We start from the raw sequence: 25000 nt of genomic DNA, 5'->3' as shown, positions 1-25000 counted from the left end.
CCTAACCAGGTATTTTTCTCTCTGCCTTTTCTCTTGTCCCATGACATTTTAATAGTCTTTAATGATGTTTAAGAGCTCTAAAATTCCCAGATAGGATTTTCTCTACGGAGCCTCATTCCCTCTTTCCCAATTCATCATCTCATGCTCTGACTACTTACTAATTCTCTTCTTCCTAATACTTTGTTCTAATCTGTCTAGTACAGAGCTGATGTTTTACTGTGCTGCATCTCCCAGCACCCACCCTGTTACAGACAGATAAAACTGTCACCCCTTTCTGGTTTTCTTCTTAAATGACAAGTTACACAGCATAGGCTTGGTCACGTTATATTTAAGCTTCTTTAGGGCTCACAAATGAATCCCAGTGGGTTCTAAGGTTTATTCACTGTCTCAAATTGTTCTAAAATCTCCCCTGTTGACATTTTAATTAGATATCATCTCTCAGACCCATCCCAAGAGAAGGTCTCATGTGAGCTCCTCTGTGGCAACTGCTGATAATGATGATTAATTTGGTTTTTCCAACTGGCCCTATTTTCCACTGAGATGTTTGGCACTGATCATGTGTCATCCCCACTGATCATCTGGCAGCTCTCTGCTTCTGATGTTTTTGATGAGGTTTTTTGTTTTTATTTGCTTTTATGTCTTTAGCAAATTGTTCTCTTTTTCTTTTTTTTTTTTTTTTTGCCTACTTTATGTGAATTCTACATTTCATTTATTAGAGTTCAGGCTTTTATCATTTTTCTTGTTTTGACATGTAAGTTCTTTTTAAAGGCTGTCTTTTTGATTTCTAACAGCTTTTTCCCAGAACAGCAAGGGTTGTGCAAGTGTCTGATCTCTGCAAAGTGAACTAAAACTTTCCAGTTTGAGAGAGGTTCTTTGCTAGTGACTTATGGAGCCAACATAATTAAGAACTGTCAGGCAATTCTTAATTAAAAGTTCAAGTCTGTGTCATTTTGTCCGGAATTGGAGTAGAGCTGAGCTGTCTGTGATTATTTCACTAACGCTGCTGTTCTGCTCTCTGGCATCTTGAGGCTTCCAAGATTTGGTAAAACTGAACATAAGGCTGAAGATCTCTTTAATCTTATGCCCAAGTTCCCAGGACTTCCTGATTTTCAACGTTTATCCCTCTGGAGCACAAAAGGATGATCACAAGTGATCAGATTACCCCAGGCTGAGGCTTTTCTGTGCCTCTGTGTGTGGCAGCTCTGCTGAGGCTGCAGGAGAGCTCCAGGCACAGGGTTTCTCCTCAGATGGAATCTCAGTTTGCCCAACTCCCTCACCTGGAAGCTGAGAGCAGGTAATGTTATCTCCTACCTCATCAAATTTCATCTGCTGCCACTGAAGTGAACTTTGAAAGAGGTTTCAGAAGGACAGGCTTGCAGATCCCAACTCTGCTTGCAAGTTCACAAAATAAACAAAGCTGTTTTCTCATCCCAGACCTGGTGGATTCTGTATTTCTCCCAGTTATGTACCATAAACTGAATTTGGAGCTGTGCTAGCAGTCCTGAGAATGGAAAAGACAATCAGTGAGAAATATGCTTGTTCAAAACTCTGAAAAAATTAGGTTGTACATAATTAACTGAAGACTCTAAAGATGGTGTTAATTAATGCATAGAATTCTCCATAGGTGCAGCATCCAGGCAGCTCCATTCATTGGCAAGATGAGGATTTTGTGACATCTTTACTGTTGTACTGTGGCTCTGCAATCAATTCCCCAGGCTTAGAGGACTCAGAGTACACTCATGCATTTGGGCATGAACTAATGAACAGAGATTAAATGAGTGGTTTCTTCCTTCTTAAGAGAATGCAAGCTTTTATTTTCTGTCAGTGTGTGACTGTGGTTATAATTCTTCTGGCTCAGGTACATGAGATACCACCATCCAGATAAATCACTTTCAAAACTGTGTCTGTAAGGTTTGGAGTAAGTTCTCTCCAGTATAAAAAGTTCTCAGAGAACAGCAAGTGGAATTTCAGTGAGTTGTCCTTGGAGTCACCAGTTGTTCCCAGCACTCAGCAGCTGAGGAGCCCCAGCAGGGCTCGGTCTGAGCTTGCTGGGTGCCTTCAGCACCTGAAATACGGAGCATCAGCAAAGGCACAGGCTCCCAGACAGCTCAGCATGCCCTGAGCAGAGTGGCCCAGTGACCAGGGCAGGGAGAGAGCACAGCAAAAGCACCAGAAAACCTGAAATTCTGAAGCTGCTGTAAAGCAGCAGTTACGTGCTGTGTGTGAGCTCAGGGGTAGGCTGCTCACCTCAGAGTCCTTCCCATGCTGTGGCTCTCCAAGGGTGTCAAGAAATAAGCTGGGCTTGGCAATTCTGGATCAGGGTACAAAGAAATTGCTGTATTTTCATTGTTTGCAGATGGGCCATGCCTGGAAGTCTGAGTTGGAATCTCCCATCAAGTCAGAGAACAGTGATTTCCAGTCTCTTCCTGACTGGGATTCAAGCTTGGATCTGGATGTGATGAGCTGGAGAAATACTGAAGAGGAGGCCATGGGGAAGCTAGAGGGGAGCAGCCAAGATGCAGACCGTGAGATGGAGCTGAGTGAGCCTCTCTGGAAGGATGATAGTGAAGATTACCACGAGGCAGAGAAACCATGTGAAAATGACAGTCTTCTCCAGTTCCTCTTGGAGGTAGGGCTGTTGGGATTACAGGAAGGTGGGCAGCATAGTTCAGGCCCTCCTGAAACATTGGGGTTTGCAGGGCCTTCACCATCCATACCAACAGAAACAGTCTGGGGGAACAGCAGAAGCTCTGGGTTCATTTTCTCCCCAGCCCAAGCCCAGCCTTTCCTCCCATTTGGAGCTCCCAGTGCACCCAGGCAGCTGCTTTGCCAAAACCCAGGTCACCCTTAAGCACAGAAATGTCAGTGAACTGACACTGTAATAATAACACAGGCCTTCATCAGATTTTGCAAGGATTCCTAAAAATGGAAAGGCGTTCGTGAGCGATTGCAAAAATAGCATCTCTGCTGTTTATTTCTTCTCCCTTTTGCCTTCACAATTTGAAGTAATAAATCACTGTCTTGCAGGTAACCCAGATGTTGGAATCTTTCTGCATTGGCAGCACAGAGTCATCGCAGACTCCGTGGGATGAGTGTGGCTCTGTGGGGAAGCAGAGTGATGGGGAGGAAGTGAGGGGCCAGGAAAAGACCACAGGAACAGCAGACTCTGGAGCAGAGGAAAGTCAACTGTACATCCTGGCAAAAGATGAGGAAGAACTCTTCCTGGGAAGAGAGGTAGGAAAGTGGTGGTCCTAAAAGAGCCTCTGGTCCTGGGTGAGAGATGAGACATGAAGGAAACCAACTCTAGAAGAGATGGGGAGCCCCAGGTTCTGAGAGGGGAGGCAAAACACACGAGGAACACAGGAAAAATGTATGAGGGAAGGGTGCTTTTTATGTATGGCTGTGTATCTTTATAAACAGGAAGCTTGTTACAGATGAAACCCTCAGTTGTGAGTTGGAGGAATTGCTCCTTGGCAGTGTAAAGGTGACTCATGAGAGCTGGCAGGCTGCTCTCAGGTTTAAGGCAAGGTTGGAATACTTGCCTGGTTCTAATTGCTGTGTTTTGCAGCACAGCTTGGCTGGTTTCAGGCCCACGTGGCTGTGCCAGCAATAACCATCTGCCCCTGGGGACTGTCATGTCTTAGAAGCAGGCACTGTCTAGCCTGGGTTTGCATCAGTCCTGTGTTTTGGGGGCTGTGGGCTCCCACCAGCCTGCTGGGTATTCCTGGGAAAGCAGCACAGCACTAGAGGAACAGGGCCATTTTTCCACACTTGTTCTCTTGCAAAGTGGGGACACTGGAGACAAATAACCCCCAGGATTTCACTGTTCAGCCAGGACAGTGTATTCCCAGCAGTTACTCTGCTCTCAGCTGCTGTTACTCCCAGCAGCTCCCTCTCAGTTCTCCCAGTGCTCACAGTCAAACACAGTGTCCAGTTTCTTTCTGAGAGGTCTGCTCATGCTTCAGATCTCCTGAGGATTCTGAGGTGCTCCTGCCTGAAATCCCACTGAGCTTTTTTACTGGCAAACCACTACAACAACAGCACCGCTCTCCTTCCTGGCTGAGTCTATTCTCTGTCATTTTAACGTGGGAGTTAGTGAGGAAACAACCTCGTTGAACTCTGGGGGTTCCTGTTATCTGTAGCTGCAGCTTTAATGAGCCTGAGGCAGTCTTAGCTCAGCTCCTGATTGCCCTCTCTACATCCATGACTCTTCCCAGAGAGCAGACACAACACTGGGCACCACTCAGCTCCACAGGGTTTGTGTCAGCCAGGGGTGGATGTCATCCAAGAGATCAGACACAGCTCCTGCTGGGAAGGTCTGAGTGAGGTCAAACAGCATCCTCTGAGTAACAGAGCAGGCAAGCTCCCAGCTGAGCCTGGATGCAGGAAGGGGATATGCAGCAGGCTGGCTTCTAGATGAAGGATTCAGGTAATGTGCTGCCATTTTAGATGTGTCCTCTGTGCTCTGCAGGGAGAGACTGAAGACACACCTGGAGAGTCCCCTTTAGATGAGCTGCATTCACCTGAGATGAGTGCTCAGGCCCTGGATCAAGATGACAGTGACAGCAGCTCTGCAGACTCAGTGCTGGACTCCACAGACTCTCCCAACATGCACCTGTGAGTAGCTGGTTCTGCACTCTTGCAAGTGCAGCAGAACAGAGTCATTTCCCTTGTCACACGTGAGAACAAGTGCATGGCCAGGTCACATCCAGGAAGGTGAGATAGCCAAGCAGAGCAGGAGGGAAGGAGGTAACTTGTGCTGTCTCTGGATTTGCTGGTATTGTAGGGCATTGATCCTAGGGTGAAGAGAGAAGAGTAGAGATTAAATAAGAGATTAAATGGAAAAGACATGTGTTTGTTTTCTCAAGTCAAATAGGCCTGGTGTGAGCTGCACGTGAGGCTCTGTCAGGCAATGCACAGCCCAGCATTACCAACCCCTCTGAGCAGGTGCAGGTGTGTCAGTCACATGCAGGCTCTGCCACATGTGTGATAACTGGCACTGTCTTTCAAAGGAAAAACATGGGATTTTGGGAAGAGAAACTTCATAAAAACCACCTCAGTAAAGTTCTGAACTGCAGAGCAGCTTGAGGTTTTCTATCCAATTTGGTCCTGTTCCTTATCTCAGCTTTGCTTTTACCTCTTGTCCTGCATCTTCCTGCACTCTGGATGTTCGGTTGTGCATTCTGATGCAGAACACTCCCACCATCACACTCAGAGGCTTTTTGTAGCTTCATCCACCTGGATGTGGTGGGAGCCAGCAGAATTGTCACCTCCTACTTTGTCTCGAGTGTGATGATCTGGCAGTATCTTCACTCCACAGGCTGCAGCCAAGCTGGAATAAACCCCTCCAGCACCTGATCCTCAAAAAAAAGCTCCTGTCCATCTGGAGGATGATAGCCAGCCACAGGTACGTGGGAGCAGAGGGCTGCATCAGCATGTCCTGAACACACTGCCCTGAGTCCCAGCTCCTGTGTCACCAGTCCCAGCTCCCGTGTCACCTGTCCCAGTCCTCCCCTCCCAGGGGCTGGTCTGTCTCTCCAGGACTTTGCTTTGGGAACAGCTGCCTGCTGCAGAGCTGGAGAGAACACTGCATATTGATTTCCTCTGCTTAATGTGGCAGAGCCTAAATGCTGCTTCCTACACAGCTGGCACAACACTGGCTGTGCATCAGGGCCAGCAGGGAGAGGCAAGTCCTGCTCCATGTTTTTGGTGCAGGGGCAGGCAGAGACCATTCCTTGTCCTTGTCCCTGTAGGTTTAGCAGCCCGTTCCTGAAGCCAGTGTCAGAGAAACAAGCCCCTGGATACAGGGATGTGGTAAAGAGGTGAGTTGGTGGAGGAAGTGCTCACTGGCTGATTTCTATCAAGTTGTTTTCTGTCTTCTCTGGTTTCCAAAGGGCTAGTGGGATGGTTTCCTTCCTTCTTTTCCAGAGCTTGGCTGTCACCAGCATCTCCCACTGATTTCTTTCAGTAAAACTCCCTTCTGGTAATTAGAACCTGGAAGCTTGCACTGACTCTGGAGCTGGTGGGAATTGTGCCTGCCCTGTGCAGGCATTGCATGGCTGGCTCATTCCAGGGACAGTCCCTGGGCAGGGGATCCAGGCCCTGCAGATCAGCAGTCCCTTCTCCCCGTGCCTGGAATGTGCCTCAGGAGATGCCCCCTCCTCACCCGCTGCGAGCGCCCCAGATGTTTCACTCTCAGCACAGAAGTGGGTCATAAGAATATTTCCCAGAGAGATTAATGGCATTTTTTCAGAGCTGAATCATGTTCTATTCTGGTCACAGTTGTCCTCTCTGCAGCCATTCATTTTCCCATTCTGTCAAAGTAAGGGAAGTAATATTTATTCCCTATCATGTTCCCCTTACCAGCACTGCTATTTTTGCTGGTGGCACCATTCGATCTTTAGGGGGTTTAATAGATACCTATTTTAGTAACTTTTCTTTCTCCACTAAGACCTGGACTGACTTCCTGAAGACTAATTACTGCTTGCCTTCTCTGGAGCTCAGCATCCCATTTTTTCCAGAGGTGACTGCTAATGACCTGCCAAGTTGATTGGATAGCAAGTGTCGCATTGGCTGAACTCACTTTTGTCTGGCTCAGAAGAAAAGCCTTTCTCACTCCCCCCTGTGTGTCTTGAGCAATAAAATTGATTGAAAATAGCTGTGCTTTCAAGGCCACCCTGAAATGAGAACAAGCACATTCATGCAGATCCCAAAGGATGCCAGGCTCTGGGTTGCAATTTCATTTTTCTCCTCTCTGTCTTTTGTAGACCCATGGATTTAAGCAGCATAAAGAGGAGGCTGTCAAAGGGACACATCCAGTCCGTGATGCAGTTCCAGTGTGACCTGATGCTCATGTTCCAGAACGCTGTGATGTACAACAGCTCCGACCACCACGTGTTCCACGTGGCTGTGGAGATGCAGCGAGAGGTCTTGGAGCAGCTGCAGGTCTTGGCTGAAGCCCTCCTGTTGTCCAGGGACAGGCTGGAGTAAGGCAGAAGGTAACCAGCCCTGCCTGAGGCCTCTCTCAGTTGGAGCAGCGATGTCTCCATGGGTCAGGGCATCTCCTGGGCTCAGGGGATGTGCTGCCATAGCCTCGGGTAGACCTCATTATCCCCAGTGCTGGCTGCTGGGTTGAAGGGTTGATTCAGAGCAGTTTCTGGGAGGGTACCATGTTGGAAGCCTCCATTCTTTTTGGGAAAAGCAGCGATGTAGCCCTGCAGGGAGAAAAGTTCCCTGGGATGAAAAGCAAGGGAGAGAATCCTGTGTGTGGCCAGGTGGATGAAGCGGGCACGGCCCGTGAGGGTGGCTGGCTGCACACCGGGCACGGCGGCGTTCCCGTGTTCAGGTTGTTGTGATGTTGTGTTGGGTCGGGTGGGTCCAGCGTTACCGGCACTGACCACACCCAATAAAGGCCCGTGTTGAAGCTTGCCCCGGCCTGCCTGACACTGGGACTGGGACTGGGACCGAGACTGAGTCCAGAACTGGGACCGGGACTGGAGCTGGGGCTGGGACCGGGACTGGGACTGGACCGGGACTGGAGCTGGGTCCGGGATTGGGACCGAGACTGAGTCCAGAACTGGGAGCGGGACTGGAGCTGGGTCTGGGACTGGGACCGGGGGTGGGAAACGCGGGACGGAGCGCGTGGCCGGGAAGGGGGGGGGTGGGGGGGGTGGCTACAAACACCACTCGCCATTGGCCGTCCCGGCTGTCTGTCACTGTCAGAGCGGTTCCGATTGGCTGTCGGAGAGCTCGCGGGCGTGTGTCCCGCCCACGGCGCGGCGCGTGCCCCGGAAGCGGAATCGGCCTGTGGCGGCCATGGCGCGGGAGAAGCCGGAGGCGGCGGCTGAGGCGGAGGCGACACCGGAGCTCTCGTACCGGGAGCAGCTCGACTTCCTGAACCCCATCGCGCAGCCGCTCGCGTCCCGCAAGCTCACCCGAAAGCTGCTCAAGTGCATCAGGAAAGGTCCGGCGGCGGGGAAGGGCCGGGTATGGCGGTGGCGCGGTGCGGTCCCGCACGCTGCCGTTCTCCCTCAGCCCCTCACGCCGTGGTTCTCTTGCAGCAACCAAGCACAAGCAGCTCCGCCGCGGTGTGAAGGAGGTGCAGAAGTTCATCAACAAGGGCGAGAAGGGGTAAGTGCTGCCCTGGCGCCGCGGGCCCGCGCTGCCCCGGGCCCGGCCGCTGACACGGCTGTGCCCGCAGGATCACCGTGCTGGCCGGGGACACGCTGCCCATCGATGTCTACTGCCACATCCCCATCATGTGCGAGGACAGGAGCCTCCCGTACGCATACGTCCCTTCCAAAACGGTGAGTGCTGGGGCGGGGGAGGTGCAGATCCGGTGCCCGAGTAAAGAACTCTGTGTTTGTCCCTGACCGAGGCACAGAAGGGACAGAGGGAGATGGAGGAGTGTTTCACTGTGGAATCACAGAGGTGGTTGTCATGATCGAGTTTCTGCAGCAGCTCCGGGACAGAGCCAGCACATCTTTGCCAGGCTTCTCTGGGCTGGGGCCGGCTCTTTTGCAGACAGGGAGTTGGGGGGGCTGTCGATGTCTTTGGAGCTTCAGCCCTGGTGCAGGCAGCTCTGCAGACCCACTCTGGGGAAGAACTCGGGCACGTGAGCTTGTAGGACACAAGCTGGGAAAAAGGTTCGTGAGGTTCTCGCCTTGGGAAGGAACCTGGCCTCCCATGGCCTCCCTGTGTTCCCTCAGGACCTGGGAGCTGCAGCCGGCTCCAAGCGCCCGACCTGTGTCATCCTGATCAAGCCCCACGAGGACTACCAGGAGACCTACGATGAGTGCCTGGAGGAGGTGTCGGCCCTTCCCCTGCCGCTGTGAAGAGCCGGGGCCGGGCTGTGCCCTGCGGGGCCCTGGCGGGTCCCTGTCCCTCTGCCCGGGGCCGCACGGGTGTTTCTGGGGACTCTGCCCAGAGGACTGATGGGGGGATGCTGAGCGCTGTGGGGTGAATAAAGGTGTCTGCGGGTTTGTACAAAGTGGTCCTGGTGCTCGGGGGAAGGGCTGGGGAGTGTCCACGGCTGGGTTAAACCTCAGCGGGGACAGGGATGAGGCTGCCCTGGGAGCCCGACCAGCCCCGCTGTGACTCACCGCCGTGCCCTGCCCGTTGTACCGCCCAGGCCGGCCCCACACCGTCCCCCTCACCCCCACCATCACGGCCGGGAGCCCCCCGACCCAGTGGGAAGCAGAGCAGAGGCCAGGAGAGAGAAATGCGGGTTTATTGCAGGAACGGGGTGTGGGGCTGGGCCCGGCCTTCACACAGTTCTGCTGTTACACACAGAGCAGGGCTCTTTCCTTCCAGCACCTCTGGGCTCCCCAGCTCCCCCTCACCTCCCCTGGGAGGGGGGACCCCAGCCTCTTCCCCAGCTCAGGCACATGCCCCAGTCCTCTCTTCCCTCCCAGTTCCTCCCAGTGTGGCAGAGCACCTGTTCCCATCCCTCCTTGCACAAGGCATTCCCCTATCTCAGCCCAAAGAAAGCTGCACCAACCACCTCCACTGCAGAGCAGCTCCACACTGGGGACACGAGAAGCCCCAGCAGAGGTGCTGGGGCAGCTGCCCCTTCCCAGCAGCACCAGAACTCCTCGGGGTTTCCTCCTCTGCCTGCCCAGAGGCACCACCAGCCCCAGGGCCCTGCTGACAAGGCAGCCACTGCAAACAGTGGCTGCACCCCCCGCAGCAAGGCAGTGGGGTGGGGGACAGGGCTTAAGCCTCTCCTCACAAGACATTAAGTTGGGTTGTAGAGACACGGGCAGCAGAGCAGGAGGGACAGGGAATGTTTCACAGGGTGCTTGGTTACTGCCCCCCTGGCAGAAGGAATCACAGGGCAAACACTCCTGGAGTCAGAGCACGGGGCACATGCAAGACCCCCACCCTGGCACAGAGGACCCCTCGCCCTCCAGAGACCCCAACAGAAGGGCCTGAAGTGCTGCAAGAAGGAGAAGCTCCCCTGTGGCAATCGGTCCTTCAGCCCAGGGCAGTGCGGAGTGGGGCCAGTCCTTGTGTACACCCTGAGATCGTCCCTTTGCAGCAGCAAGAGACCTTCCCCCTTCTCAGTCCCACTGGCATCCTGCCCCTCAGATCTTGGAGGACTCCACCCTCTCGATCCAGGGCGAATCGATCCTGACATCCCTGGGCTCCGCCCGCAGCTGCCGCAGCTCCCGCTCCAGTGCCTGGCTCCGGTGGTACATCTCCATGTAGCTGGCCTGGAGCTCCCTCTGGTACCGCAGCACCTTCTCCTTCTCTTCCTGCCACGTTTTCCTCTCCAGCTCAAAGTTCACAGCCTGCAGCTGGCCCTGACGCCGCTCCCGCAGCAGCTCTGCCCACAGCCACTCCACCTGCCGCTCCAGGGGCTCCGCCGAGTCGCTCTGCAGGCCCCGGCACTTGGAGTCATCAGTTTCGCAGCCAGGGAAGTCCTGGCACGACGGCATGGGGTCATCGCCCAGGGGCAGCGAGGTGCTGGGCTCTGGGGGGCTCTGGAAGGAGTCTGCCAGCTGTGCCAGCTGCGAGTCCCTGGCCTGGACCTCTGCCTTGGCCTCCCGCAGCTGCGTCTTCAGGCTGAAGATCTCCCCCAGCTTCTGAGCCATCTCCTCCTGGGTGTCCCGGAGCTGCTGCTTCAGCAGAGAGATCTCTGCTGCTTTCTGGCACACCTGCAGGGCATGGGCGAGCAGTGAGGAAGAGCTGGGGGAGCAGGACCCCAGAGGTGGCAGCACCCCAAGTTGTCCTCATGGGAGACCATAAGCACCACACATGGCTCATCCCTCCCGTACTGTGAGCCCAAGTGACACCAGAGCAGGGAACTGCTGCCCCCACACTGGCACCACGGCCAGGAGGGTGGCAATAGGAAAGGAAGGAAAGGAAGGAAAGGGACTCACCTCCCACTTGGTCTCCTCCAGTTTGGGGCTGCCATGCTCGCCCTGGGGCTGCCGGAGCTTGCTTTCCTCACACTGGCACTGCTGCAGGCTCAGCTCCTCCTGCAGCCGCTTCTTCTCCTGCTGTGCCTTGTAGAGCTGCAGCTGCAGCGCCCGCTGCCCGCGCTGCGCCTGCTGCATCACCTGCTGCAGCCGGGCCATGTACATCTGCTTCAGGTCCTCCAGCTCGTCCAGCCACAGCCGCTGCTTGTCCTCAAACGCCTGCCAGCACAGGTGGACACTGGTGAGGGGCTGTAGCCCCAGGAGGGACCCCAAGAGGTCCTGTGATATTTGATCCTCCCACACTTGGGCATTCCAAGCGCATCACCCACCATGGCAGTTCCTTCACTGCTCCTTCCATCCCCCCAGCCCTGCCTGGGGCACCCAGCACCACCCCAGTCCCACGGCTCACCTGTGTGAAGGGATCTTCAGTCTCGCTGAGGCTCCTCTTGAGCTGCCGCAGCTCCCCTCCCGTCTCCTGCAGCCGGTCCTCCAGCTGCTTCACCGCGTCCTCCAGCGAGTAGGAGAACTCGTACGGCGGCGGGGGCTCTCCGGGGCTCTGCAGCCTGCTCAGGGTGGCCATGCTTTTGCAGGACAGGGGCATCTTCTCAGGGGCCAGGGTATCCCTGGGGCTCCGGGAAACCCTGTCCAAGGAGCCCCCAATGTGGTTGATGTGGCCCATGGAGGCGCTGAACTGGCTCTGGGCAGGCTTGAGGCGGGAGCCATAGGACGGGAAGCTCTGGATGGAGTTGTGGCTGGAATCAGAGGTCTCATCCAGGCTGATGGCGTGGAGCAGGTGGGTGCGGAGCGGGCCGTGCTGCGGGGCCGCCGTGCTGCTCTGCGACAGCAGCGTGTGCAGGCTCCCATTGCTCTTGGACAACTTCTGCCCCTTGGACGAGGACAGGCCTTGCATGGAGACAAGCCCCTTCCCAGCCACCGCCTTGAAAGCCGAGGGCCTGATACGGCACTGAAAAACAAGAGCAAGGTGAAGCATGAGCCTCTATACCCAAAGAGAACCCCCACTTCATATCCCTGAACATCCTCAAATCCCCACATCCCATCCAGGGGGGTGCAGATCATCCTGCTCCATCCTCATTTCAGGACCTCACAGCCTCACCTTGTCGAAGCGGCCCCGCTCTGGCAGGGAGCTCTTGGAGAAGTCGGCCCCGCGGTGATGCTCGCGGGAGCAGCGCTCGGGGGATCGGTTCTCGCGGTCACTCTCGTAGTCCCGCTTGTAGCAGGCGCCCGATGCCTGGTGCTTCCGCTCCGCCCGCGTCTCCTTCTTGGCCCCGTGCAGGTACCCAAAGAGCTCCCGCTGGTTCGGCCCCTTCCGCAGCAACCCGTCGGGCTGCCGGAGCCCCCGCGAGCCGCCCAGCGGGGCCCGCAGCTCCAGGGGGGACAGATCCTGCTTCTCCACCAGGCTGCCCACGCTGCCCATGCTGCCAACGACGCCGACGGGCTCCGAGGAGAGGTAGGTGCCGAGGACACGCGTGTCAGGCTCACAGGTCACAGGACCCTGTGCTGCTGCCATGGAGAATTAGAGAAAAGCCCAGAACCAGCACTGCCGGGGAAGAGACAGAGTCAGCGATGCCGGGCAGCCGGGACACACCCCCGGCACCCCCTTTCCCAGCCGGCCCCGAGGGCCCACACGGGCTCCTGGCACTGGGATGGATCTGCCGGCTCCCGTGCAGCTTCCCGGGGGACAGGGCACAGCCCGCACGGGGCGGGGGCTCCCCGCCGCTGCCCCCACCAAGGTGCAGCGCCTCCTCCCACACCCAGCCCCACCTCCCGCCCGCGGCCGGGGCTGCCACCAGAACAGGCACCTGCCGCCCAGCCAGGCGGGCGAGTTCGGGAGCCGGCAGCACCTGCCCAGGCCTGGCGCCAGCCCCGGCCCGGCGACACCCAACCTCCCCGCCGGGACCTCCGGCTCCGGACACCCTCTGGAGACCTTCCCAAAATGTCCCTACGGATGCCCATCAGCTTGGCCTCCGCACGGGATGGGCACTCTGCGGCACCACGGGGACACTTCCCGCACAGCATGAGCGGCACGGGCTCCTGCAGCTCGCAGGGGAGCTCCACACGGCCCCTTCCATCCACGGGCATTCCCTCCCCAGCGCCGGGCAGGGAGGAGGCGGCCACAGCGCAGCTGCTGCGTGCGTGCCGGGGACCCCGCGGCCGGACGTGTCGAGAGGGCGGTGGGAAGGGGCAGGATGCTGACGGGACAATGCAGCTTCCTGCGCAGGTGGCCGGGGGAGGAAGGATGAGAGGATGCCTTCGGCCTCGGCTCTGGCTGCCCAGGGCTAGGGAGGGGACGATGGCCTCACAACAGTGTAGGGGACACAGAGAGTGTGGTAGGGGCGAGGCAGAGCCCCCAGCACCGCTCCCAGCCTCGCCGAGGGCTCCGGGGCCAGGTTACACCCAGGAAGCTGCCCTGGTTCTCAGCACCACGCGCCGGGTAAACAAACACCCCGCTTTTAATTGCTGCCACGCACAAACCTGTCTGACAGCTCCCGGCCTGCGCTGTCACCTCCCTCTGCGAGCCCAACACCTGCTCCGGGCACCGGCACCCCACGAAGGGCACCAGGGATGGACCTTCTGGAAGGATCGGGGCTGCCGGCGGTGCCACCGGGCGTGCACGGGGATAGGGGACGTGGATGTTCCCATGGCTGGGGGCGGGGGGCATGGATGCACATCCAGCCCCCGACATTGGGGAGCAGCTCGGCCGAGCCCCGCAGCGGCTCCTCCCGGCACAGGCGGCCGAGGAAGTAGGTCAGGTTGTGGGAGGTTTGGGAAACGCCGGGGGAGCCCGAAGGTGTCCTGCCTGCGGCAGGGAGGGGATCCCCCTCCAGGCGGCAAAACACCGGTCCGGCCAGCCTGGCTCCTTCGCGATCTGCTCTCAATCCCAGCCGTACCCAGGCAGGATACGGCCACAAACCTTTTCCCTTTCCCATTCCCATTCCACCCGGGAGCGAACGGCAGGGTTGGAGGGAGGCGGGCGCGGGTCCCCGCGCAGCCCCCTCCGCGCCTCCCCGCAGCCCCGCCGGAATTTCCGGCACGGAGAGGGCGGAGGGGGCAGTCGGTGCCCGGGCCCGAGCCCGGGACAAAGCCCCGCCGGCCGCAGCGCGGCGCGGGAGGGGGATGGGGCCGCCCGGCCCCGCACTCACCATGCCGGCGGCGCTGCGGTCCCGCACGGCTCCGCTCCGCGCTCCTTCCCTCGCCGCGTTTGAACGCGCCCCTCGGCCGCGGCCGCGCGGGGCGGCGGGCGGAGCCGGCACCGGCAAATCGCGGCGCGGGGGCGGCGGGACGGGAGGGGCGGGAAGCAGCAGCAGCAGCAGCAGGAGGAGGAGGAGGAGGAAGAAGGAGGAGGAGGAGGAGGAGGAAGGAGGGGTCGGCCCGGCCCGGCCGTGCCCACCAGCGGGGCGGGGCGGGGCAGGGCGCGCTGGCTGCGGGCGGCGCCGACACTTGCGCGGAGCGATCTCCCGATGGCGGGGAGAGCCCCGCAAATCCCCCCAGCTACAGCTCCGGGACTGGCAGCACCGGCGCCGCTCGGCTCCCGGTAACCCCCTGACAGGAGGGCTGGTTTTCCCGGGTATCGCCCGCCAAGGGTGGAGAGAAATAGTTTGCTTCGTACCTGCGGCGTGGAGAGGGGTCTCGACTCCATGGGACACTCTCTGTGGCACTCCTCTAGCAGGGCAACCCCGTGTCCCCCCCTCGCGGCACCCTCGGGTGGGCAGGAGTTCACAAAGCCCCGGGGACACGGTGTACCCCCGTGGGGCTCCCGCCTGGCCTGGCGCCAGTGAGACGGGACGCGCTTCATCCCTCTGAATCACATCCTGGCCTGGAGCCGGTTTTGGCAGCCGCAGGGAGCGAGGATCCCGGCACGGGGTGGACCTGGTCACCGTGTCCCTGGGAGCAGGACACCGGCAGCAGCCCTGCTCCCTCGCACGGCGCGGTGCCGTCTGTCCCCGGCACGGACCGCACCGTCCCCAGCCCGGTGTATCGCTCTGCTCGCACCCCGCTCGCTGCCAGCTCCCTCCGCCGCACACCCGAGTCCTCAAGCTGTGCTGCCAGTGCTCTCCCACACACACACACTGTCCCCGGTCCCTGCTCGCCGGGCTCACATGCTGGCAGTGTCCTCGGTGCGCTGCCAAGGCACGCTCCGCTCCCTCGGGCCTCAGCCCCCGTTCTCCGCAGCTCCTGTGCCCAGCGGCACCAGCGTGACCTCTGAACAAGGGAGCCCTTCCCAACCGTGCCGTGTCCCATCCTGCTGGCCTCAGGAATGTGTCTGCCATGCCCCGGCCCTCTGCCTGGAGCTCAGTCGTGAAAGGGGCCCCCGGCAGCCCGCGGGCACTGGCATCATCCCGCGGGCTGGGATGGGTTGCAGTGATCCGGGAGGCTCACAGGGTGCTGCTCACGGCCGCGCCCCTCTGCCCGTCTGCCCCATTTCCTGCTCCTCCTCGGGCTGCATGCCCCGAGCACGTCTGCCTGGATAGCAGCTTCCAGCTTCCACAGGGCCCCGGAGCCTGGCCCTGCCCAGGTCACTCAGGGGGTCACTCAGAAGCAGCCAGGGATGTCACCTTCTCCAGGCAGAGATGCTTCAGCTTCCTCTGACTTTTTCCCCAGTTCTCTCTCTCTGCTGGCCTCACCCTCCAGTGCCCCCCTCTAAGATACTACAGCAATTTCACATGCCTACCAGCAAACAGCTCTGAACAATCCACTTTATAACAACCTGACAATAAAAGCCATCGATTGCTGCACCTGCTTGAACAGTAATCCCAGAAGGGGGGTCACAGAGGGGCAGGGCTGCCCTCCAGGGGCCCTCTCTGCCTCTGAGCATCCTGATGTTCTCCTCAGGCTTGCTGAGAGCATGAGAACACTGTGAGGCTTTTGGCTGGGTTCTGCAGGGCTCCTGGGATAGCAGGCAGGGTGTGATCCATCTGTGGAAAGGCAACGGGGGAAAACTTCATCCCCTCCCGCTGGGCCATTGCCGATACCGAAGCGTGGGGGGGGAGCAGAGCCGAGCGACCTCCGAGTCACATTCAGGGCTATAAAAGGAAGCCGGGTCTCCAGCAGGGTGCCTCTTCCACAAAAGCAACCGGGGGATGAGGGGGCTGCGAGCAGAGCTGAGAAATAGCTGCCAGGCAGCAGGAGAGGAGCCTGGAGCGCTGAGCCAAGTGCGAGGTGCACATATGCTCTCTGTTTCTGCACAGCTACGTCTCTATGAAACCTGCCCCAAATTGTGTCATCTATTTTGAACAGCACAGAGAAATACTTTGATCTGCCTCCACCAGCCCTGGCTGTGGTTCAGGCACCAGGAAGGGGCTGCCACACAGATGGCTGATCCCAAACCTGTGCCATGGAGAGGCAGGAGTGGGGCTGCTGGGCTAGTCTCTCCCTCTGGCTGCCCACAGCAAGGACATGACTGGTCCCGAAACACCTGTGGAGAAGTGCACCAGCTGTCCAAGTTCACCAGCACCTTCATGCCAGATACCAGCAATGCTTTGGAGCCAGCAGGCTGGAGAGGCCATCAGGAGCTCTTGGACAGCACAGCCCCACATTGCCCCAAGGCTGAGCCTGCTGCTTCCATGATGCAGAGCAGATCCTCGCCACCCTGCACCAGCACCTCAATCCCTGCCTCAGAGGCAACCCCCAACACCCTGTCCAAGGATTCTAGACTCCTCTCCCAGCTCCAGAGCAGCACAGAAAGAAGGCACCAGATCCCTCCAGACACCCCATCCCCATCCCACAGTCCCTACAGGGTACATGAGCCCTGCACTTGGCTCTGATGCTTTTTTCCCTCCCTCCCTCCCTCCCTCCCTCCCTCCCTCCCTCCCTCCCTCCCTCCCTCCCTCCCTCCCTCCCTCCCTCCCTCCCTCCTCTCTGGAGCTGCTCGTCTTCCCGGGATGGCAACAGCTTCTCTCTGAGGATGCAAAGCAACCACTCCAGGAAGTGGCAGGCAGGAGACAGGACAGAAGGGGCCAGGAAATGCAGAGGGCCTGGTGCCAGTGCTAGTGGTGGGGCTGAACAGAGAGGTACTGGCTGTTCAGCTGGGTCTACCCAGCCTGAGGAGGCAGCAGCACCCACAACGTGTGCCAAGACCCCAGGGGAGACATCCGATTTTCCAACCCCCCCAGAAAGGCTGAGGCAGCACACCCATGGAAGGCAGGCAAGGAAAGCACAGCCAGAACTCCCCTCCTCACCCCAGAGAGGTCCTGGCCTACAAGTGCTGACACCCAGCAGTGCTGTGGATGCTGGGGCTCGGGCACGGCTCAACCACAACCACTTCCTGCAGTGAAATGCCAACAGCCCAGCCCTGGGGGCACCTGGCAGCTGGAAGAGGCACCATCTCTCCCAGAGCCCATTTCAGACTGGCTTGGCCTCTGAGCCAAAGCAGCTCAGAGCTCACCTGTCACACAGAGAGGAGCTGGGGCCAAGCCAGGACAGGTGTGCTGAAGGAAGGTGAAGGGAACAGGAAAATGGAGTAGTGCCAGCACAGCCCAGGGCATTCACAACTAACAGGTGCCCTGACAGTTCTTTATTGTCCTCTGAGCTGCGTGGCAGCTCAGCCACGTCCAGCACAGGAAAGCCACCTCCTGCACCTGCCCCAGGAGGCAGCACCAGCGCCTGCAGCGACACCATCCAGTCCCACTGTCAGCCTCTTCTGTTGCTCCCAGCAAAGTCCAGTTCTCAGCCTCTTCTGCTCCTCTGTGTCTCGCCAGCACTGCCATGCTCATCCGCTGCAAATCCCTGCCTGCTCCAGGCAGCTGCACGGCAGGGCAGCCAGGGAGCCTTGGCACCAGCACAGAGCACACGACCGGCACGCAGGGACGGGCTCAGCCAAACGTGCACCAGGGGGTCTCGTTTGTGTCACAGTCCAGCAGGACATTGAGGACGGTGCAAGGGGCTCCTGCCACGCTCAGATCTGTGCGTGACTCGATTCGGTACCGCACGTTGTTCAGGCCTCCCTCCCGATCCACCTTGAACTGTTCCTGAGGAAGAGAGAGACTGCTCGGCCCGGGCTGGAAGGGAGAAGGGAGGGGACTGGAAGGGAGAAGGACCCAGTGCCCGGGGAGGGAGCCAGAGCTGGCAGAGGAGGACACGAGCATGTGGTGACCGCAGCCCCAACCTCCCGTGCCTCCCTTTGACCACAGGTCTCACCTGCTTCTGCGCAGCGATGCGCTTCTGGTCTCTCTTCCTCCAGGCTGGGTCATGCAGGTGCTGGAAAGTCTCGTATCCAGTTGTGATTCCAGAGGGACGACGGACCTGGGAGAAGAGCAGAGCTTCCCTAAAGCTACTGGCAAATCCTGCACCTGCTGCTGGAGTGCAGGGCTGCCTTCCCCACACCCCAGACTGGGTGGCCACAGTGAGGGACAGATGAAGAGATGTAAAAAAGGGCAATTTCAAGCCAGGAGGGTGCAGAGACCCCTTACCTGGAGACCAGCTCCTTTGATACGTCGATAAAACTCATCGTCCTCCCGTCCCCAGCCCCAGAAGCGGTTAGACATGCCATTGCACTGGAACGAGAGCAGCACCATACCAGCCAAGGCCCAGCACAACTCCACAGCCTCAGAGGAGCAGACACCAGCTCAGCCTCCCCTGCCCAGCCTCCCAGCAGCTCAGACCACAGGCTCTGTCCCCAAACCATTTTGATTCCTGTCCCCACTTCCCAAGTTGACCATGATAATGTCATAGCTCCTGCTCCAAACTGTCCAGGACATCCCACCCAGGAGCTCACCAACTCATAGTGCTGCTTGGTGAGCAGCAGGATGCCACCCACGTAGGTCTTGTAGTGGTAGAGCGGGTGCAGCTCAGGGGATGCCACGTGGAAGGGCCCTGCCTCTGGGAAGCTGTAGTCCAGGTGCTCATTGAGGGGCAGGAGATCCACGTCGTGCATGGCGATGTAGTCGGTGTCGTTGCCGCTCTCCAGGAAGCCCACGTTGATCAGGGATGCCCTGTTAAACCTGCCACGGGACTGGGGGCTCTCAGTGCCACGCACAGCAGCCACAGTCCCCACACATCCCCCTGCCACAATCATCAGTGCTCAATGTCTGAAAAGTCCCCAGACAGGGACGCATGCAAACACAGCATTGCATCCTGCAACTGCACCCCTGCAGATTCTCCCTGCACAGTGAGCTGGGGATGACAGCAATTCCAAACACCCCACGGCCTGTCCTTTGCTGCTGCAAACCTGTGACACTGGGGAAAAAGCTGAAATATCCAAGGATAAAGGATTCTACGCTAAGATTCTATTCTTGCCACGGAATAAGGAAGTAAACCACTACTTTGTCCATCTCTGAGCTCTAGAATGAGCAGCTTTGGGGGGAGCATCACACACTGCTCCTGCCACCCTGCTGCCCCGGTCCTCCACTTCTCTGCAGCCCCCTCCCAGCACTCACAGAGTTTCGGGCAGGACCCCCTCGGCACAGGGAGGCTATACCTGAAATGATCCACTTGGTTGAGGATGAAGATGCGGTGGCGGATCCTCTTCTTGCTGAGGAAGCGGTGCATGTAGGGCACGAAGGCCAGCAGCTCCTCGAAGCGCTCTCGGAAGGGCACCAGCAGCGCCAGCCGGTGCGGCGCCCACGACGGCTCCTCCTGGGGCGGCTGCGGCGGCGCGGGGGGCGGGCAGGGCTGCCGGGGAGCGCCCCGGTGCTGCCCGCCCGGCGCCGGCCCCTCGCCCGAGCAGCTGAGCTGGAGCCAGAGCAGCGAGGCGAAGCCGAGCAGCAGCGCCAGCAGGAACAGCGGGAAGGCGGAGAGGCGGCCGGGGAAGAGCCGCAGCAGCGGCGGGGACCTGCGGGATGGCGCGGGGTCAGCGCACGGTGGGACCCCCGCCCCCGCACCGCGATAGCATCCCCCGAGTCCGCCCAGCCCCCGGTGCGACCCCCCGGTACCGGCGGGCTCACCCTCCGCCGCGCAGCCGGAGCGCGTCCCTGCGGCGGGCCGGGCCCATGGCCCCCGGCCCCGGGACACGCTGGCGGCGCCCGCCGCTCCCCCGGCTCCCCCGGAAACACGGCCCCGATCTCTTCCGCCGACGGGGAGGGACGGGGGCGGGACCGGCCGCCGGGGACATCCCCTCCGTCCCGTCCCACCGCCACCCCCTCCCGGGGCTCCACCGGAAACCGCGGGGACACCGCAGCACAGCCCCGGCAGGTGCCGGCGAGCGCAGATCCGCGGAGCCTTTGGGATCCTCCCAGGATTGCCTCCCTGCACCCCCACCGAGCTGAGATCCCCCAGTCCGTCCAGCCCCCCACACCAGCACTGACCATCCTGCCTCCCTCCTCTCCCCATCACACAGAGCCAGAGCCACGGGTGGTGTCAGTCCTTTCTTTAATGCCCCACTCGCAGACCCCTCCCCTCAGCCCCTCATGTTCACACCTGCCCCAGGCAGCACAGCAAGTCCCGGCAACGCGGGGAGAGCGCTGGAAAAACCGGGGAGCAACCTCCAGGCTCCCACACCAGAGCTCTGGGGAGCCAGCGGGCATCACCCCCCTCAGTCCAGCCCGTGGGAGGCCAAGGGCCGGGCAGGGGTTACAGCCAAACAGACAGGTAAGAAAATACTTCTGGTATTTCTCAGAAACAGCATTTAGAAACCACAGTTTTTTTACAGCTCCCCATAAAAAAAGATGGGTTTGGGCACAGGTGCTCCACTAGTAGAAACGCTTGTTCCGTTCCTGGCGTTTCTGGAAGACCACAGCTCCCACCACGGCACAGACAATGATGCCCAGCAGAGCACAGAGCAGGAGCAGGAACACCTTCCAGCCCGTCAGCGGCCCGCTCCGGAAATTCCCCGTCGGGTCATCCACGTTGTCTGCAAGGGAAAGAACAGCTACAGAGACCAACAGAACCTCACCTCCTGTGGAGTTTAACCCGGTGTCATGCCTTCAATGCCTTCCAGAGTCCAGCCCCGACCTCCCAATCCCCCATGGAAGGTTTCCAAAGCCCACAGGCTCACCTTTGGGGGATTTAAGGAGGCTGACCCTCGGCTCAATCTTGGTCCAGTCAACGGTGTCATCTTCTACAGGGTGCTCCACCATGAGCTGGAACAGCTTCATCGAGATAATGTCGTGATTGTCTGGGGAACAACCATGAGCACCAAACACCATCAGAAGCTCTGAGATGTCCACACACTCAGAGCACCCCTCAGACCGTCCTCTGCCAGGTCCAGTCTCCTTCCCTCTCCAGCCACCCTCATTCCCAGGTATCAAACTGCAATCCAAAGACATTCCTTAGCTCTCAGGTGCCTCCTTTCCCCAGCCATGGGTCCCAAAAGGGTTTCAAGAGCCCGGTGAACAATTCGGAGAAAGGAAGCAATGGAAACTATCCAATGCATCCAGTGTTACAATCTCAGAATCACAGCTCTTTTAGGGCTGGAAGGGACCTCTGGAGATCCAACTCCCCTGCCAAGACAGGGTCACCTAATCCAGGCTCCAACTACCATGTGTTCCCCTGAGCAAAGTCCCTCTCACCAGAGAGATCTCCAGTGCCAGCAGAAGCACCAAAGAAGTACCCGGTTGGCAGCTGCACCCCTGCAATGTCGATGCAGTTCTTCCATTCATTCTTGTCTTCCACGTCAGTCATCACCTGCAAAACCACGAGAGGGTCACACCAGGAATGTTCAGAACCATGGGACAGGCTCCACCCTCCCTGCTCAAGCAGGGCCATCCCAAATCACATAGATTGTGTCCAGATGATTCATTAACATCTCCAGCAAGGGACACTCCACACCCTCTCCAGGCAATCACTTTTGGCACGCCACCATCCTGCCTGGCTGCACCTCTTTTGGAGCTGGAGGTTCCAGAGAGGCACTGGCTGAGCCTGGACACCCCCTCCAGCCCCTGGTGGGGCCATCCCTGCCCCCTGGGAAGCAGCCCCCGTGGGTCTCACCGTGAGCCGGCCGCGGGAGTAGCGCACGGCCAGGAAGGTGTCGTGGTTCTGGTTGCGCAGGTCGGCCGAGCAGCCGGCCAGCTCCGTCCAGCGCCCGTCCTTGCTGTGGTCGTAGCTCAGGGAGCCGTTGTTGACCATGGCTGAGATGTAGGGGAACACACGCTGTGGGGACAGACAGGGGACACGCTGTGGGAGCTCTGGGGCACGGCCAGAGCCTGCAGAGGGAGCGGGGTGGGAGCACGGCACGGCGGCAGCGCCGTGGTCAGGCATGGAGCACGGGATGGGCACGGCTGCTGCTCCACCTAAAGCTGCTTCTGAACCAAGCCTGAGCTGCCTAAAGCAGAGCCACCCTTCCTGAGCTCCCATTTCAAGACCCCCATCCTGTGATTCTGTGAATGAACCCACCCTTAGGTTGGAAAAGACCTCTGAGAGCATTCAGTCCAACATGTGACCAATCCCCACTTTGTCAGCTAGCCCTGACTGCCCCATCCAGTCATTCCTTGAACACAAAAAGTGTAAGAACAGAGCACAAGACCCAGAATGGACAGAAATCTACATAAGCAGCAAAACCACACACAAGGCTTTGTGATCACTGGATTACCTACACCAGGAGAGGACAACTGGAGGCAGGAATTCACCTCCCATGAGCATCAAGACAACAGGGTCATTTCCAGGTGCTTTATGACTGAAGTATCATGGTTTTGATGGTACAGACCCCAAAGCATAGTTTTGTTTTCTGACTGTGCCATAATGAGATCCACAAACACAAAGCAGGACACAAGAAAAGGATCCCCAGCCCTCACAGGACTGATCTGTCCCGTGGCCCTGGGGAATTCTGGAGCAAAAAGGCACCACAGGAGTTTCCTTCAGACACACACAGGTTGCAAAGAGAAAATAAGGGGAGAAACATCCTGGGATGAGTATCCAAAGCACAGAGGTCAGGGAATAACACTCAGGATGATTATTAGCAGGTAGTGCTGGGTTTACACCAGCTCTGTGCCTGCTCTCCTGCACAGAGAAGATGCCTTGGAAACATCTGTGTAGCCAAGAGCAGCACAAGAAAGAGCACGGAGCTGGTTATCTCCATTAGTGCACACAAATTCTTCTCTTTACCAACTCCCAGGACAGGAAGAGCAGACCCTGCCCAACTAGGGAGAGACTTTTCCTTGGATCAGGTGAGAAGCACTTGGAGCAGGAAGGGAACAGCCTGCTGGCACTGCACAAGCTGCCTGGAGCACTCACCTCCGTGGCCTCATCATTGGGATAGGTATCAAGGAAAATAGCCAGCCCATGGAAGTTGTCCTTGCTGCCAAAGACAGGACCTGGAACAGGGCAGAGGAGTGGAGAGAGGAAGAGACAAAAGGAGGTGAGAATCTGTGCTCAGAGAGTTCTGAGCTGTACCAGCTGTTCACTGCCAAGCAGGTGGCTGATGGCACCTGCTGCCCGGGCAGAACACGCGGGACACGTCAGCCCAGCCCAGTGAAACCAGAGCGGGGAGCTCCGAGCCGTCCCTGGCCAGCTGCCTTCCGGGACGGGCCCCGTGTGCTGCGGGCCGGCCGCTCCCGGCACCGACCTGGCGTCAGGCGTTCCTGCGTGTACCACAGCGCCAGCCCGTCCCCGTGCAGGTTCTTCTTGCCGGCTCCGTGGATCTTGAAGTGGACGTGGAGCTCCCAGTCCTTGAGGAAGCAGGGCTGCGGGAGAAACCCCAGCGGCGTCAGGGCGTGAGGCGCCAGGCCCGTGCCGACCCCCGCCCGTCCTGCCCCGGGCTCTCACCACGCGGTTCCAGATGGAGCCCTCCCGACTGCGCTCGTCGGGCGTCAGGCGGACGTACTGGCTGGTGACCATGGTGCTGCCCGTGAAGTCCCATAGCGGCATCGCGGCGGAGCCCGCGCCTGCAAAGGGGCCAACAGAGCGCGGATCAGCCCGGGCCACTCGCGGGGCGCCCCGAGCGTCCCCCCGGCCCCGCGCTCACCCTGGTACGGCTTCATCAGCGAGTGCTCCCGCTTCAGGTGCTCGCTGTTGCCATCAGTGAGCTCGGCGGGCACCGGGCGCGGCCCGGCCAGGGCCAACAGCAGCGCGGCCGCCGCCACCAGCCCGCCCGCATCCGCCGCCATGCTCCGCTTCCGCCTTCCGGCGCCCCGCCCCCGGCCCCGCCTTGCTACCGCAGCAGCCAATTAGAAACCCGCACTCACTGAGATCCCGCCTCCAGGCGTGAGCGGCATCACTAGCCACCTATGACAGGGGAGGGAGGCGGGGCCAGCGGGGCGCGCAACTCCAGTAGTGCGGCCGGAGGCGGGAGGAGGGTGCCGAACAGCCTCCCGGCGTGCGCTACGCGTGCGCGGCGGCGCGGGGCGTGCCGGGAGGTGTAGTCCGCCCGCCTCCCCCGGGCCTCCTCACGTGCGCGGCTCGTGCCGCCCGGGGGACACGTGACCCGCCCCGACGGGTCCCGGGAACGGGAACAATGGGAACGGGAACAGCCCCGGGATGGGCACAGAGAACGGGAACAATGGGCTCGGGAACAGCCCCGGGATGGGCACAGAGAACGGGAACAATGGGCTCGGGAACAGCCCCGGGATGGGCACAGGGAATGGGAACGGGAACAATGGGCTCGGGAACAGCCCCGGGATGGGCACAGAGAACGGGAACAATAGGCTCGGGAACAGCCCCGGGATGGACACAGGGAACGGGAACAATGGGCTCGGGAACAGCCCCGGGATGGACACAGGGAACGGGAACAATGGGCTCGGGAACAGCCCCGGGATGGGCACAGGGAATGGGAACGGGAACAATGGGCTCGGGAACAGCCCCGGGATGGGCATAGGGAACGGGAACAGGAACAATGGGCTCGGTAAGGGCCCCGCGGGCCTCGCTGGGGCGCAGAGCAGGAAGGACCGGCCGAGGCAGCGTGGAGGTCACAGCAGCTTTATTGAGGTCGCAGGGCAGCCCCAGCCCCGCAGGTCTCCCCCCATCCCTCCGCCACGGCAGCCGTGGGGACCGGGGAGCGGAACCTCCCGGCCCTCCGGATGGGCACCTCCAGCCCTGCGACAGCAGCCCCGGCAGGGACACAGCAGGGTGGTACCGACAGGGACAGGGTACAGGGAGCCCCGGGCGGCACAGAGCAGCCCCCGCTGGCACCGGGCAGATCCCTCCGGTGGTGACTGGTCCTGTCTTCATGCTTGTCCCGAGTCCTGTGCACA

The 25000-nt window shown here is 59.4% G+C and overlaps 4 protein-coding genes across 4 annotated transcripts; 1 reads left to right on the top strand and 3 right to left on the bottom strand.

Moving 5' to 3' along the window:
• The first annotated feature begins 7806 nt into the window (after window positions 1-7806).
• Window positions 7807-8972, top strand: NHP2 (NHP2 ribonucleoprotein). Its single transcript, XM_084215885.1, has 4 exons — window positions 7807-7963; window positions 8061-8130; window positions 8201-8306; window positions 8709-8972. The coding sequence occupies exons 1-4, from the start codon at window positions 7816-7818 to the stop codon at window positions 8832-8834; spliced, it is 450 nt and encodes a 149-aa protein (XP_084072011.1). The 5' UTR covers window positions 7807-7815; the 3' UTR covers window positions 8835-8972.
• A 267-nt stretch (window positions 8973-9239) lies between these two features.
• On the bottom strand, window positions 9240-14274 carry N4BP3 (NEDD4 binding protein 3). The gene is made up of 5 exons (XM_084215618.1): window positions 14084-14274; window positions 12037-12480; window positions 11332-11886; window positions 10884-11141; window positions 9240-10658 (listed from the first exon to the last, which is right to left on the bottom strand). Exons 2-5 carry the CDS (start codon window positions 12448-12450, stop codon window positions 10086-10088), a joined length of 1800 nt encoding a protein of 599 aa, XP_084071744.1. The 5' UTR covers window positions 12451-12480; window positions 14084-14274; the 3' UTR covers window positions 9240-10085.
• A 3184-nt stretch (window positions 14275-17458) lies between these two features.
• B4GALT7 (beta-1,4-galactosyltransferase 7) lies at window positions 17459-19938 on the bottom strand. The gene is made up of 6 exons (XM_084215753.1): window positions 19823-19938; window positions 19357-19710; window positions 18655-18880; window positions 18350-18433; window positions 18078-18182; window positions 17459-17908 (listed from the first exon to the last, which is right to left on the bottom strand). Exons 1-6 carry the CDS (start codon window positions 19867-19869, stop codon window positions 17753-17755), a joined length of 972 nt encoding a protein of 323 aa, XP_084071879.1. The 5' UTR covers window positions 19870-19938; the 3' UTR covers window positions 17459-17752.
• Window positions 19939-20237: 299 nt separating this feature from the next.
• LMAN2 (lectin, mannose binding 2) lies at window positions 20238-23925 on the bottom strand. Its single transcript, XM_084215779.1, has 8 exons — window positions 23776-23925; window positions 23577-23695; window positions 23377-23494; window positions 23046-23125; window positions 21804-21965; window positions 21386-21500; window positions 20872-20991; window positions 20238-20727 (listed from the first exon to the last, which is right to left on the bottom strand). Exons 1-8 carry the CDS (start codon window positions 23915-23917, stop codon window positions 20567-20569), a joined length of 1017 nt encoding a protein of 338 aa, XP_084071905.1. The 5' UTR covers window positions 23918-23925; the 3' UTR covers window positions 20238-20566.
• Window positions 23926-25000: the final 1075 nt, after the last annotated feature.

Source organism: Fringilla coelebs, assembly GCF_963513975.1.
Source record: "Fringilla coelebs genome assembly, chromosome: 15".
NCBI classification, from domain to species: domain Eukaryota; kingdom Metazoa; phylum Chordata; class Aves; order Passeriformes; family Fringillidae; genus Fringilla; species Fringilla coelebs.
This window is presented reverse-complemented; position numbering and strand designations above follow the sequence as displayed.